The sequence below is a fragment of the Dendrobates tinctorius genome, unplaced genomic scaffold, assembly GCF_039654945.1.
Source record: "Dendrobates tinctorius isolate UK_male_01 unplaced genomic scaffold, ASM3965494v1 ptg000158l, whole genome shotgun sequence".
Taxonomy (NCBI): Eukaryota; Metazoa; Chordata; class Amphibia; order Anura; family Dendrobatidae; genus Dendrobates; species Dendrobates tinctorius.
The window spans coordinates 2800074-2816542 of record NW_027361825.1 but is presented as its reverse complement, the minus strand read 5'-3'; the positions used below and the strand labels follow the sequence as shown (position 1 = coordinate 2816542).

At 42.6% G+C, this 16469-nt stretch overlaps 1 protein-coding gene across 1 annotated transcript; it reads left to right on the top strand.

Moving 5' to 3' along the window:
• Positions 1-3639: 3639 nt before the first annotated feature.
• Positions 3640-15838, top strand: LOC141051750 (gastrula zinc finger protein XlCGF66.1-like). The gene is made up of 7 exons (XM_073548768.1): positions 3640-3663; positions 4665-4775; positions 4858-5040; positions 5109-5280; positions 8632-8729; positions 8804-8912; positions 13491-15838. Exons 2-7 carry the CDS (start codon positions 4719-4721, stop codon positions 14258-14260), a joined length of 1389 nt encoding a protein of 462 aa, XP_073404869.1. The 5' UTR covers positions 3640-3663; positions 4665-4718; the 3' UTR covers positions 14261-15838.
• Positions 15839-16469: the final 631 nt, after the last annotated feature.

Sequence of the window (16469 nt, the reverse complement as noted above, 5' to 3'; positions counted from 1 at the left end):
AAAGGACAACACTGAACAGAGGCCAGACGGAGTCCAGAGTAACTCTGCTGCCTCATTATAGTGAATGGATCCCTCGGGGGTTTCAGCTGAATTACATCACTCAGAGACTTAGATGGAAACTCCAAAGTAAGTGCTCAGGGTAGAGCATGGGTAAGCGTGATCCCAAATATTATGTAAAATGTTCACAAAAAAAGCTTCCACTCAATCCACAAAAAAGCAAGTCCCCACTTAGATCTGTCATGTGTTAACAGAAATATAGGGGGCTCCACGTTACTGGTAGCACAAAGGCTCTGGAAAAGCGAAATGGCTCCTCACCCGCCAAAAGAAATTCAGCAAATTCTCCGCTCCCAAAATCCAAATGCCCCCTCCCTTCTGAGCCCCAGTATGTGTAAACAATATTTAGTGACCACATGTTGGGCATTTCTGTAGTGATCATAGCTCACCAAATTTACAGGTGTGTGTCTCCAGAAGCACGGGCTGGGCATAATGTACTGGTCTCTATAATGTACTGGTCACTACAATGGCAGTTTGCAATTTTCACTCAGCAACATTCATCGCTGCTTGTTTCTGGAAAATACCCATGGAGTCAAAATCATCACCTGTAGATAAATTCCCAAAGGCATATAATTTCCAAAATGGGGTCACTTAAGGGGGATGTTCTGCTTTTCTAGCACTAAGGCTGAGTTCACACATGACGTTTTTTACGCGTTTCCGCGGCGAAAACGCGAAAAATAAGCATCCCATGCATTCCTATGGGATTCCGCAATGCTGTGCTAATGCTGCGGCTTTTACAGCGGCAGAATCGCTTCGCGGTAAAAAACGCAGCATGCTCATTAATTTGCGGAATCGCGGCGATCCCGCACCCATAGGAATGCATTGTTCCGCTTACTTCCCGCATGTGGCTGTGCACACCATGCAGAAAGTAAGCAGAACAATTGCGGATGGTACCCAGGGGGTGGAGGAGAGGAGACTGTCCTCCGGGCTCTGGGTACCATATCCCTGTAAAAAATAGAATTTAAAAATAAAAAATATTGTTATTCTCACCCTCCGACGTCCCGCGCAGTCTTCCCGCTTCTCTTCACGCTTTCGTTCCCAGTAATCCTTTGCGAAAATGCCCGTGATGGCGTCCGTTCTCGTGGGATCGCGAAGTCTCGCGGTCATTCACGCGACGTCATCGCGAATGACCGCGAGATGTCGCGATCCCGCGAGAACGGACGTCATCGAGGGCATTTTCGCAAAGGATTACTGGGAACGGCTGCGCAGGACGTCGGAGGGTAAGAATAACACCGTTTTTTATTTTTTTTTTACATTTTATCTTTTACTACTGATGCCGCATAGGCAGCCTCAGTAGTAAAAAGTTGGTCACACTTGTCAAACACTATATTTGACGAGTGTGACCAACCTGTCAATCAGTTCTCCAAGCGATGCTACAGATCGCTTGGAGAACGCTAGCATTTTGCAAGCTAATTACGCTTGCAAAATGCTAGTTTTTCCGCGGGAAAATCGCGGGAATTTAAAATGCGATTTTCCCGCGGACTGGAATTCCGGAATTCTCGCGGTAATTTCCGCGAGAGTTCAGGTACGTGTGCACTTAGCCTTAGGGGCTCTGAATATGGAGTCCGCAAACTCTTCTAGGAAAATCTGTGCTCCAGGCGGTAATAGTGCTCTGTCTCTCCCAAGTCTCTCCGTATGGCAAAGTAGTACTGAACAGCCACATTTGGGGCATTTCTACATTCAGCAGAAATTGTGGGACAAATTTTGGTGCCATTTTTACCCATTTCCCAGTATGAAAATGTAACACTTGGGGCTAACACACAATCTTGGTGGTAAAAATTCACTGCCTAATGGCATAAAAGTTTGTGACACACCTGTGATGTCAATATAATCACTGCACCCTTTAATGAATTCATTGAGTGGTTTAGTTTGTAAAATGGGGTCACTTATGGGGTCTGCTGTTTTGGCACCTCAGGGGCTCTGTCAATGTAACATGGCACCCTCAAACAAGTGCAGCAAAATCTGCACTGCAATATGGCGCTCCTTCCCTTCTGCGCTTTGCACTGTGCCTCAAAAGTGGTTTTTGACCACATATCTGGTATCTGTGAACTCAGGAGAAATTGCACAACAAACTTTGGGGTCCATTTTCTCATTTTCACCTTGTGAAAATACAAAATTTGTAGCTAAAAAAGATTTTTGTGAGAAAAATTTGATTTTTTATTTTTATTTTCATGGCTTAACTTTATAAACTGTGAATCACCTGGAGGTCCAAGGTGCTCAATACACATCTAGATAAGTTCCCAAAGGGGTCTAGTTTCCAAAATGGGGTCACTTGTTGGGAGTTTCCTCTGTTTAGATACATCAGGGGCTTTGCAATCATGACATGGCGTCCGCTAATTATTCCAGCAAATTTTGCATTCAAAAAGACAAATTGCGCTCCTTCCCTTCTGAGCGCCCACACAATGGTTTTCCTCCGCATACGGGGTATTGGTGTACTCAGCAGAAATTGCTCAACAAAATGTATGGTCCATTTTTGGTGAAAGAAAAGTAAATGTTTATTTTTTCCTTTCACATTCCAAAAATTCCTGTTACGCACCTGAAGGGTTAATAAGCTTCTTGAATGTGGTTTTGAGCACCTTAAGGGGTGCAGTTTTTAGAATGGTGTCACTTTTGGGTATTTTCTGTCATATAGACCCCTCAAAGTGGCTTCAAATGTGATGTGCTCCCTAAAAATAAAATGGTGTTGGAAAAATGAGAAATCGCTGGTCAACTTTTAACCCTTATAACTTCCTAACAAAAAAAAATTATGCTTTCAAAATTGTGCTGATGTAAAGTAAACATGTGGGAAATGTTACTTATTAACTATTTTGTGTGATATGATTTAAGGGCATAAAAATGAAAAGTTTGAAAATTGCGAAATTTTTGCCAAATTAACTTTTTTTCCACAAATAAACGCAAGTCATGCCGAAGAAATTGTACCGCTATCATAAAGTACAATATGTGATGAGAATACATTCTCAGCGGGATCCGGTGAAGCGGTCCAGAGTTATTACCTCATAAAGGGACACTGGTCAGAATGGTAGAAATTGTCTCGGTCAGGAAGGTGAAAACAGGCTTCAGGGTGAAGGGGTTAAAATCATTTTTTCAAGCTGGTGTTATAAAGAATTCTAATTTACTGAGATAATGACTTTTGGGTTTTCATTGGCTGTAATCCATAATCATCAACAGTAACAGAAATAAACATGTGAAATAGATCACTCTGTAATGACTCTATATAATACAGGAGTTTCACTTTTTGTATTGAAGAACTGAAATAAATTCACTTTTTGATGGTATTCTAATTTAGTGAGAAGCGCTTGTATATATATTCATGCCCCTGATAGGTAATGCAGCTGATCGTGGAGTCACGGTCATGTGATGGGCAGTCCATGCCCCTTTTCTCACTTCCGGTGCCTATGAATGGTGCTCTAGAATCCAGGCTCTGCCCCTCACATGATCACATGACTGTGATGTCACCACACCTCATATCGCCCCTGCTGCGGAGTCCCTGGCATGCTCCCGGTCAGTCTGAGTACATGTGATATTGGTTCTCACCGGACGTCCAGGTAACGGCGCTTGCACCGCAACTCCGGTTTCTGCTGATGTTTTATAGTCCACGTTCAGTATTTGGTCAGTATTTTACATCAGTATGGGTAAGCCTAAACCAGGAGTGGGTGAGAAATACAGAAGTGGTGACGTGTTTCTATTATACTTTTCCTCTGATTGTTACAAATACTAAGGTAAAAACCTCACCCAATACTCACGTGTGCACGCGGCCTTAAGATTTGCTGTGAATTCTGATTGATGGCAATGCCTGCGGTTCGTCTCGTATATAAGGCCTCGTTCAGACGTCGCAGATTTATCTCGTATGCAAAAAACTAACAGGTTTCCATCAGTGTTTGGTCGGTGGCTCAGTTTTTACCATCAGAGTTTCATTAGGAGTTTTTCTTTTTCAAACGATCAGATGCGCTGAAGGCCTCCGAGTGATGCCCGATTATATTTCAGGGGCCCACAGACTTACATTTGTGTGTTCGATTTGTGACTCAGATGTGTCTCCATGTTTTGGTGCAGACTGATAGTTATTCAATAAAAAACCCACAAAGGTGTGAACAGCCCCGTAGATGATAACTAGTGATGAGCGAGCGTTCATGGATAAGGCGTTATCTGAGCATGCTCTGGTGATAACTGAGTGTCTTCAGCTTGCTCGAATAATATGTTCAAGTCCCTGTGGCTGTTCAACAGAAGCAACACGTCGGGATTGTCTGTTTGTTAGGCTGTCGAACAGCCTCGGGAACTTGAACATATTTTTTGAGCACACTGAAGTCACTCTGTTAGCACCCGAGCATGCTCAGACAACACCTTATCCTAGCACGTTCAGTCATCACGAATGACCCCTGCGGACCGGCTCTCACCTTACAGCTCCTCTCTTGGTTAGCCAGGCTGGTGCTACATCATCATGGTGGGATGACGCACACGTCGCACCAGCCCAGCCCAGCAAAGAGAAGTTGCGGATTCCACCAAGTACAAGTCGGTCCAGACCAACGGTCACGGCCACTGGACCCCGCGGGGGTCTTCAGAACCGATTTACTCATCCCTAGTTTTGAGATTTTCTTATTTTTCTTCCTCTCTAGGAGTCTTCTCCTCCCCCAGTTACGGTACCCAATAATTTGCTGATTGCCTACACAATGGCGGAGCAGATATTGGACCTGACGCTGGAGATCATCTACCTGCTGACTGGAGAGGTGAGGACCGATGGGAACCACAATGTTCTTGCATGTAACAATGGCAGAGAGATGATAATTACTAGCATCTCTTCGTACACAGGATTATGTTATGGTGAAGAAGTCTGTGACAGCCAGCTCCAAGCCCCAAAGATCAGGAAGACGGAGGAGCAAGAGCCAAAGCGCCATCATGGTGCCTCCACCTCCATCACTGATGCATCCAGGAGACAACGAGCAGAAGATCGTGGAGCTCACCAATAAGATCCTGCAGGTGGTGACCAGAGAGGTGAGCGCCGGGAAGGCTGGGACCTTATAGAATGTGATGGCATGATGACGGGATCGTTGTGTTGTCAGGTCCCTGTGAGGTGTCAGGACGTCACCGTCTATCTCTCCATGGAGGAGTGGGAGTATATGGAAGGACACAAGGACCAGTATAAGGACGTCCTGATGGAGGACCCCCGGCCCCTCACACCACCGCGAAGAGCAGACTTTCGAGAAGAAAGTAGTCTTATGAATCACAAAAAAAGTAGGAATTTATACTTTCATAGTTTTAAGATTTAAGACAGACAAGTCAACCTATAACTTCACATATCGATCCAGAGGAAGGCAAAACTCTGAGGCTGAGGTTATTTGCTCCATATTAAGGGAAATATTCCTTCCCGACTCCACATACGGCAATCAGACTAGTTCCCTGGATTAACGTTCCATCAAAAAATCCAGTGCCCATTACCTGCAATATTTTACTTTTCGGGACGGCATCCAGGCTCTCCTTGAATCTGTTTAGTAAATCAACCATTACAACATTATGTGGCAGAAAGTTCCATAATTTCACTGCTCGTAAAGTAAAGAATCCATAGCCTTACTGCTCGCACAGTAAAGAATCCATAGCCTCACGGCTCGCACAGTAACTAATCTATAATCTCACTGCTCGTACAGTAAATAATCCATAACCTCACTGCTCGTACAGTAAATAATCCATAGTCTCTCTGCTCTTACAGTAAAGAATCCATACCCTCACTGCTCTTACAGTAAAGAATCCATACCCTCACTGCTCTTACAGTAAAGAATCCATAGCCTCACTGCTCTTACAGTAAAGAATCCATAGCTTCACTGCTCGTACAGTAAAGAATCCATAGCCTCACTGCTCGTACAGTAAAGAATCCATAATCTCGCTGCTCAGCCAGTAAAGAATCCATAGCCTCACTGCTCTTACAGTAAAGAATCCATAATCTCACTGCTCGTACAGTAAAGAATCCATAGCCTCACTGCTCATACAGTAAAGAATCCATAGCCTTACCGCTCGCACAGTAAAGAATCCATAGTCTCTTTGCTCTTACAGTAAAGAATCCATAGTCTCTCTGCTCTTACAGTAAAGAATCCATAGCCTCTCTGCTCTTACAGTAAAGAATCCATAGCTTCACTGCTCTTACAGTAAAGAATCCATAGCCTCACTGCTCTTACAGTAAAGAATCCATAATCTCACTGCTCGTATAGTAAAGAATCCATAGCCTCACTGCTCTTACAGTAAAGAATCCATAATCTCACTGCCCGTACAGTAAAGAATCCATAGCCTCACTGCTCATACAGTAAAGATTCCATAACCTCACTGCTCGTACAGTAAATAATCCATAGCCTTACCGCTCGCACAGTAAAGAATCCATAGCCTCTCTGCTCTTACAGTAAAGAATCCATAGCCTCTCTGCTCTTACAGTAAAGAATCCATAGCCTCACTGCTCGTACAGTAAAGAATCCATAGCCTCACTGCTCGTACAGTAAAGAATCCATAGCCTCACTGCTCGTACAGTAAAGAATCCATAATCTCGCTGCTCAGCCAGTAAAGAATCCATAGCCTCACTGCTCTTACAGTAAAGAATCCATAATCTCACTGCTCGTACAGTAAAGAATCCATAGCCTCACTGCTCTTACAGTAAAGAATCCATAGTCTCTCTGCTCTTACAGTAAAGAATCCATAGCCTCTCTGCTCTTACAGTAAAGAATCCATAGCCTCACTGCTCTTACAGTAAAGAATCCATAGCCTCACTGCTCGTACAGTAAAGAATCCATAGCCTCACTGCTCGTACAGTAAAGAATCCATAGCCTCACTGCTCGTACAGTAAAGAATCCATAGCCTCACTGCTCGTACAGTAAAGAATCCATAATCTCACTGCTCGTACAGTAAAGAATCCATAGCCTCACTGCTCATACAGTAAAGAATCCATAACCTCACTGCTCGTACAGTAAATAATCCATAGCCTTACTGCTCGCACAGTAAAGAATCCATAGTCTCTCTGCTCTTACAGTAAAGAATCCATAGTCTCTCTGCTTATACTGTAAAGAATCACCATCTTTTTGATGGTTACCGTAAATCTATTTACTATAGGCATAGAGGATACCCCCTTGTCATATCCCTGGCCATGGTGTAAAAAGATTATACAGATCTGTACTGTCCGCTAATACTATACTTGTACATTGTAATAAGATCGCCCTCATCCTTCGTCTTTCCAAACTGAATAACTTAGTCTGATTACCAGTCTTCTGCAGTTCATACATTTCCTTAAAGGGAACCTGTCATCAGGTTTGGCTGACATGAGATACGACCTCCACCTTTCAGGCCTGATATACAGCATTCTATAATGCGCTATATCTGTCCCCAACCCGACCTGCACGACACAAAAAAGAGCTTTTATTATACTAACCTGCCAGGCGGTCCAGTCTGATGGTTGTTGATGGTCTTGGCACTGAGAAAGGTCAGAGAGCTCCGACGCATGCACACTCCACTACTTTACTCTGCCCTCTCAGGGCACAGAAGTACGCCTGTGCAGGAGCACGACGCAGGGAAGACTGTGGATGATGTAGGGACGCATTATCCACACGATCCAAGAAGGATGGCATCGCAAGAAGAAGCGAAGCGCCAGATTAAAAACATAGACACTCCTCGGACTGGACCGCCCCACAGGAGAGTATAATAAAAGTAATTTTTCTTGTTTTGTAGGTCAGGTTTGGGGCAGAAATGCAACTTTATAGAATGCTGTATATCAGGCCTGAAAGGTGGTGGCCTTATCTCATATCGGCCAAACCTGGTGGCAGGTTCCTTTAATAACTATGGTTTCTCTTCTCTGCACCCGCACTAGCTCAGCTATGTCCTTATTGCACCCAGTATCTAAGTGCAGCCGCACCAGTGACTTATATAGAGAATAACTGTTCTTGTCAGGAGCATATCTGCCTCTTTTAATGCATCCCATTATTTCATTTGCCTTGGCAGCAGCTGCCTGGCACTGACTAAAATTGAGTTTGCTGTCCACCCAAACACCCAATTCTTTTTCAAAACAAAGGCAGATATTGAAATTCTGCTTTTGTATTTCCTCTACAAGGTCACTAATTAAAAGGAGAGGGCCCAACACTGACCCCTCCCAATACTGACCCCTGCAGTACTCTTTTCTGTGACTCCCCTCCAATACTGACCCCTGTAGTACTGTTTTCTGTGTCTCCTCCAATACTGACCCCTGTAGTACTGTTTTCTGTTACTCCTCCAATACTGACCCTGTAGTACTCTTTTCTGTGACCCCCTCCAATACTGACCCCTGTAGTGCTCTTTTCCGTGACCCCCTCCAATCCTGACCGCTGTAGTACTGTTTTCTGTTACTCCTCCAATACTGACCCTGTAGTACTCTTTTCTGTGACCCCCTCCAATACTGACCCCTGTAGTGCTCTTTTCCGTGACCCCCTCCAATACTGACCCCTGTAGTACTGTTTTCTGTTACTCCTCCAATACTGACCCTGTAGTACTCTTTTCTGTGTCCCCCTCCAATACTGACCCCTGTAGTACTCTTTTTTTTTTTTGTGACCCCTCCAATACTGGCTCTACTTGTCCTTACAGATGCACCAGGTAATAGTCGCTTACCAGAAAGTTGTCCCCGTCCTCTTTCTCCTCAGGAAGATCTGGAGAAAAATCCTAACGTCCTACAAGTTGAGCGGGTATGAGGACATAAGAGCCACGAGCAGACAACGCTACATTATGCTGGATTTCATTTAGTGCATTTTCGTTTTAGATCGACGACCTGATTATTGTCAAAGTGGAAGAGACAGAGGGAGATGAGGAGTATTACAGAAGCGACGACCTGAAGAGGGAAGAGGAAACTCCGACTAATATCGTCACAGGTGAGTAATCGGCCAGGAGAGAAGAGCCACATTCACAGATGAAGCAATCTGATATACTCCATCCCATTCCATCAGTACAGTCAATAGCTTTATCCACAATATTATCATTCTTTAGTCTGACACCTACAGTAACTCACTCATCAGAATTCTTTGGAATTTAATGAAAAGTAGGTAAACAAAACGATGCTTCAGTCCTTAAAGGGATCCTGTCAGCAGGTTTTCCCAATATAAACTAGTGCCACCTCCTTTTGTACTGCAATCCAGCTATTTGGATTTTTAGACCCCTATCTCCCTCTGCATAACCAAAACATACCATTTTATAATTATCCCACGCTGTATGCTAATTGGTAAAATGGGCGTTGCTGTTCTTTGTCCGGCGGCTCCTCTATTCCTGCAATGGCATCCTCCTGCCTTAATTTATGTGAATGTTGTGTCCTACGTTATCCATACAGAGGAGGGCCCAATACTGACCCTTCCTTCGACCACACTATAAATATTTTACCTTCACAGGTGACTTGGCTCTGATACTATGGGTGCATGCGCATTTGTAGGGCAGAGCAATGTATGCCTGCACAGATCTGTGCTTCTACTGCGCAGGTGCAAGATTTACAGTACTGTGTTGATTATGTAGAAGTCAGTATTGTGCCCTCTTCTTTTAATATACACACGTGGTCAAAATTGTTGGTACCCCTCGTTTAATGACAGAAAAACCCACAATGGTGACAGAAATAACTTGAATCTGACAAAAGTAATAATTAATCAAAAATCTATGAAAATTAACAAATGAAAGTCAGACATTGCTTTTCAACCATGCTTCCACAGAATTTAAAAAAAAATAAAACTCATGAAATAGGCCTAGACAGAAATGATGGTACCCCTGAAAATAATGTGACAAAAGGGACATGGTAAATTGCGGTGTGTCCACTAATTAGCATCACAGTTGTCTACAATCTTGGAATCAGTGAGTGGGCCTGTATAGAGGGCTACAGATACCCACTGTGCTGTTTGGTGACATGGTGTGTATCACACACAACATGGTCCAGAGGAAGTGAAGGGAAGAGTTGTCTCAGGAGATTAGAAAGAAAATTATAGACAAACATGTTAAAGGTAAAAGTTATAAGACCATCTCCAAGCTGCTTGATGTTCCTGTGATTACAGTTGCACATATTATTCAGAAATTTAAACTCCATGGGACTGTAGCCAACCTCCATGGATGTGGCCGCAGGAGGAAAATTGATGACAAATCAAAGAGACGGATAATACGAATGGTAACAAAAGAGTTCAGAAAAACTTCTAAACAGATTAAAGGTAAACTTCAAGCTCAAGGAAAATTTGTGTCAGATCTCACCATCCATCGTTGTATGAGCCAAAGTGAACATCATGGGAAACGACCAAGGAGGACACCATTGTTGAAAAAGAATAATAAAGCCAGAATGAAATTTGCCAAACTACATGTTGACAAGCCACAAAGCTTCTGGGATAATGTCCTATGGACACATGAGACAAAGATGGAACTTTTTGGCAAGGCACATCAGCTCTATGTTCACAGATGGAAAAATGAAGCATATCAAGAAAAGAACAATGTCCCTACTGTGAAACATGGAGAAGGCTTTGTTATGTTCTGGGACTACTTTGCTGCATCTAGTACAGGGTGTCTAGAATCTGTGCAGGGTACAATGAAATTTCAAGACTATCAAGGGATTCTAGAGAGAAATGTGCTGCCCAGTGTCAGAAAGCTTGGTATCAGTCGCAGGTCTTGGGTCTTGCAACAGGATAATGACCCAAAACACACAGCTAAAAACACCCAAGAATGGCTAAGAGGAAAACATTGGACTATTCTGACGTGGCCTTCTATGAGCCCTGACCTAAATCCTATTGAGCATCTTTGGAAAGAGCTGAAACATGCCGTCTGGAAAAGGCAACCTTCAAACACGAGACAACTGGAGCAGTTTGCTCTTGAGGAGTGGGCCAAAATACCTGTCGAGAGGTGCAGAAGTCTCATTGACAGTTACAGGAGTCGTTTGATCACAGTGATTGCCTCAAAAGGTTGTGCAACAAAATATTAAGTTAAGGGTACCATCATTTCTGTCCAAGCGTATTTCATGAGTTTTATTTTTTTTACATTTTGTGGAAGAATGGTTGAAAAGCAATGTCTGACTTTCATTTGTTCATTTTCATCGATTTTTGATTTATTATTACTTTTGTCAGATTCAAGTTATTTTTGTGACCATTGTGGGTTTTTCTGTCATTAAAGGGAATCTGTCACCCCTTTTTTTCGAATATGAGCTGCCGGCACCGACATCAGTGGCTTATCTACAGCATTCTGTAATGGGTCCAGCGCCTCCCATCTTCTAGCGATGATGTCCTCTTCTCTCCTTCCTGTCGTGGCTTCGGCGCATTTCTCTGCCCTGTTGAGGGCTGGGCAGAATACTGCAGTGCGCAGGCGCTGGACCTCTCCCGTCGCCTGCGCACTGCAGCCAGGGCAGAGCAGTGCACCTGCGCAGGAGCCACGACAGGAAGGAAAGAAAAGGACGGCATCGTATGAAGTTGGGAGGCGCCAGCAGCTCATATTCGAAAAAAGGTGTGACAGATTTCCTTTAAACGAGGGGTACCAACAATTTTGACCAGGTGTGTATTTGTTAGTGACTTTGTATAGCAGTGCTCTCTATGTACAGATGGCTATACAAGAGGCATTAAAGGTGGTGGCTTTTAGTTTATGCTGGAAATACTTGCTGAAAGATTCCCTTTAAAGCAAAAATTAGCTTTGTCCTCAATTATTTTATATTTTCTGCAATTGATCTGCAGAATATTTGGCAGAAATCTTTCATAGACAGTGGCTACGGAAAGTATTCAGACCCCTTAAAATTGTTCATGCTGTTTCATTGCAGTCATTTGGTAAATTCAAAAAAGTTCATTTTTTTCCTCATTAATGTACACTCTGCAACCCATCTTGACTGAAAAATACAGAAATTTGGAAATTTTTGCAAATATATTAAAAAACAAAAACTGATATCACATGGTCATAAGTATTCAGACCTTTTGCTCAGACACTCATATTTATGTCACATGCTGTCCATTTCCTTGTGATCCTCCTTGAGATGGTTCTACTTCCTCATTGGAGTCCAGCTGTGTTTAATTAAACTGATAGGACTTGATTTGTAAAGGCACACACCTGTCTATATAAGACCTCACAGCTCACAGTGCATGTCAGACCACATGAGAATCCTGAGGTCAAAGGAACTGACCAAGGAGCACAGAGACAGAATTGTGCAAGGCACAGATCTGGCCAAGGTTACAAAAGAATTTCTGCATTACTCAAGGTTCCTAATAGCACAGTGGCCTCCATAATCCTTAAATGGAAGACGTTTGGGACCACCAGAAGTTTTCCAAGACCTGGCCGTCCAGCCAAACTGAGCAATCGTGGGAGAAGAGTCTTGGTGAGAGAGATAAAGAAGAACCCCAAGATCACTGTGGCTGAGCTCCACAGATGCAGTAGGGAGATGGGAGAAAGTTCCACAAAGTCAGCTATCACTGCAGTCCTCCACCAGTCGGGCCTTTATGGCAGAGTGGCCTGAGGGAAGCCTCTTGAGTGCAAGAGATATGAAAGCCTGCATAGAGTTTGCTAAAAAACACATGAAGGACTCCCAGACTATGAGATATAAGATTCTCTGGTCTGATCAGACGAAGATTGACCTTTTGGTGATAATTCTAAGCGGTATGTGTGGAGAAAACAAGGCACTGCTCATCACCTGCCCAATACAATCCCAACAGTGAAACATGGTGGCAGCATCATGCTATGGAGGTGTTTTTCAGCTGCAAGGACAGAACGACTGGTTGAAATTGAAGGAAACATGAATGCTGCCAAGTACAGACATATACTGGATGAAAACCTCTTCCAGAGTGCTCCGGACCTCAGACTTGGCCGAAGGTTCACCTTCCAACAAGACAATGACCCTAAGCACACAGCTAAAATTACAAAGGAGTGGTTTCAGAACAACTCTGTGACCATTCTTGACTAGCCCAGCCAGAGCCCTGACCTAAACCCAATTAAGCATCTCTGGAGAGACCTGAATATGGCTGTCCACTAATGTTCACCATCCAACCTGATGGAACTGAAGAGGATCTGCAAGGAAGAATGGCAGAGGAACCCCAAATCCAGGTGTGAAAAAGTTGTTGCATCATTCCCAAGAAGACTCATGGCTGTACTAGCTCGAAAGGGTGCTTCTACTCCGTACTGAGCAAAGGGTCTGAATACTTATGACCATGTGATATTTCAGTTTTTCTTTTTTAATACATTTACAAAAATTTCTTTGTTTCTGTTTTTTTAGTCAAGATGGGGTGCAGAGTGTACATTAATGAGAAAAAACTTTTTTGAATTTACCAAATGGCTGCAGTGAAACAGAGTGAAAAATTTAAAGGGGTCTGAATACTTTCCATATCCACTGTATCTAATCTGTAAATAGAAAAAAAATCATCATGCCTCACAAAACTGATCATGACTATAATATATGCTTTTACATCTGTAATATCCACCCGCCCAATTGTTTATAAGAAAACATTTGTCTGTATTCCCATTAGATGTTCTTCCAAAATTCCAGTGGAGCACTCGCCCTTCTCATTTTGAGCTTGGAAGTAATAGTCATGGGGAACACTTTATTGCCCCAAGTCTACCATCAGTCACCCACAGAAGAGGTCCATCATCTCATCCCACCTCTATCAGGAGGCCACGTGTTCAATCACTAAGTACTTATCAATTTGTATGTTCAGAATGTGGAAAACTTTTTATATCTCAATCAAAACTTGTCAGACACCAGTATATTCACACAGGGGAGAAGCCATTCACCTGTCCCGAATGTGAAAAAAGTTTCAAAGATAAAAGACATCTTCTCGATCATCTGAAAATTCACACCCAAGAAAAGCCACATGCCTGTCCAGAATGTGACAAATGCTTTTCCTATAAATCGAACCTTGTAATCCATCAGAGAATCCACACCAAGGAAAAGCCATTTTCTTGCACAGAATGTGGGAAATGTTTTGTATCCAACTCAAAACTTATCAGACACCGGAGAAGTCACACAGGGGAGAGGCCGTTTTCATGTTCGGAATGTGAGAAAAGTTTTTCCTACAAATCAAATCTGGTTATACATCAGAGAACACACACCGGAGAGAAGCCGTACTCCTGTCCAGAGTGTAGGAAATGTTTTGTATCCAATTCCAAACTTGTCAGACACAAGAGAATTCACGTCGGAGATAAACCTTTTTCATGTCCAGATTGTGAAAAATGTTTTGCCAGGAAAATAGGTCTAGTCAGACATCAGAAAAGTAATCACATGGGAGACAAGCCATAATCCTATCCAGAAATCAGGTTGAGCAGACTCTTATACTTCAGAGAATTAATACAGTTAGAAGTTTAGAATATGGAAAATTACTTATTTTCAATGGAGAATTTATGAGGTTTTTCTCCCTAAATACATTTTTTAGGTGATACATTTACGACAGCTGATGGTCTCTTCAGAACTGGGATCCCAAAGCCCCCTGCAAGAATGGCTGCTCAAAATTTCTGATCTTTACTGCTTCATTTGAACTTGTCCGGGTGTAACGAGATGGCCCATGCTCGTCCAATGTGGCAAAGAATGTGGGGTGAGAGAGAATATGAGACTGATCCCCAGAAGCATATCAAAGACTGACATTATGTGGCTTCAGGGGATGTGCAAATGAAGCATTTGAGTCTGTATAAAATTGATAGCATATGTTCAGTTTAATATGGGTCGATCTTACAGAGGATGACGCTTGCGCCAAAGTTCTTTCCACTGTTTATATTTAAAACTTTTTATTGCTAGATCACTAGGATCGATAGTTGACGAAGAGGTAGGATTAAATAACTCTCCTCCACGCCATAACTGCTGGGATCATAGATTATCCTTTAGATGCCTTGGCCATTGGAGACTGTGGCATCTAAGAAGGAGGTATAGTTGGTATGGCAGCCAGAAGTGTAACAGTCTCCATGGCTGTAATTTTAGTACTCCTAACAAGATGCCACAGTAACAATGAGGAATCAGAGATTACCCTTTAGATGCCTTGGTCTTTGGAGGCAGTGGCATCTATGGTGTTTAGCAGAAGGAGAAGACTTCCTCAGTCACCCCATGAAGTTGGTAGGGCAGCCAGGAATGTAACAACAGGCCCTTGGCTGTAATTTTAGTTCTCCTAACAGGATGCCAGAGTAACACCGAGGAATCAGAGATTACCCTTTAGATGCTTTGGTCATTGGAGGCTGTGGCATCTTAGGTGTTTTGCAGGAGGAGAAGACTTCCTCAGTCACCCCATCCATTTGGAATGGCAGCCAAGAGTCTTTAAAACAGCCCCCAGAGCTGTCATTTTTGTACCCCTCATTAAAATGCTAGAGCAACACTGACACACAAATAGTGCACTGAGGTATGAACCTATCGCAGGGTATTATATGAGCGATCAGAAAATGAGCGATATGAGCATGGTCTAGTCCTCTAGTGGAACTAAACAAAAAAAATTAAAAGGATTAGAAAATGCTTCAAGTGAAGAAAAAAATATACAAAGTGGACATAAGCACAATAGTAATGAGCAGAAATATAAAATAATCTTATTTAACCACCTATAATAAAGTCAGAATTGATTTTTTTTTTTTTGTTTTTTTCCCTATTCTTCCCACCTCGCAAAACAGATAAAATTTGCTGAAAAAGTCGTATATATTGTAAAATAGTACCAATAAAAAGTCAACTGATCACAAGCAAAAAAAAAAAAGAAAATCATACTGACCTGAAGAATAACATTAATATGTCGTTCATAGCACACGGTGACACCGAAAGAAACAATAAAAACAAACATATATTGCAGATTTGTAGATTTTGTGCAATTTTTCCACCTTCAAAATAACGAATAAAAGTTTTTTTTTTTATATATAATGTATCACACTTTGTCCTTCACAAATAAAAACTCCTCCTCCAGCTACCTTGGGGAAATCGTAATAAAAAGTTACAGTTCTTGTAATGCGAAGATGAAAACTGGAAAATAATGTTTTTTAGTCCCAAAAAGAGGAAAACTTTCCCCCAACTTTTGTTCTATGATTTTGCAGAATGTGATGTGGGCAGAGATGTAATGGCGCCAACACCCGGCTTCCCTAAGTCTCCCACACATCAGGCTTTATGTCTTTAATGTCATCTCCGTGTAGTTTGAAAACTGTCCACAAGGTGGCAAGGGCACCAAGAAGCTCGGTCGGCTGATAACAGAAACAATAGCTCACAAATCAAAGCCAAATATAACAAAGCTGCCACAGAGGATATATGTAGATTAATAATCCATAAGAGGTTATCGAATGCAAAACAAACGAGGGATTGCAGCACAACCATGCATGGCGGCGCCACATCTGCACAGTGGTGGCCGAGCACTTGACATGGCAGCAAAGGATAAGCACGGACTTTATTGCTCTAGGCTGGTTACACGACTGTGATCGAATAGCAACCCTGATCTCCAGATCTGAGCTCCGGTCTGATAACTGCGAGATCTGTAATTTTTAACGTAGGTACC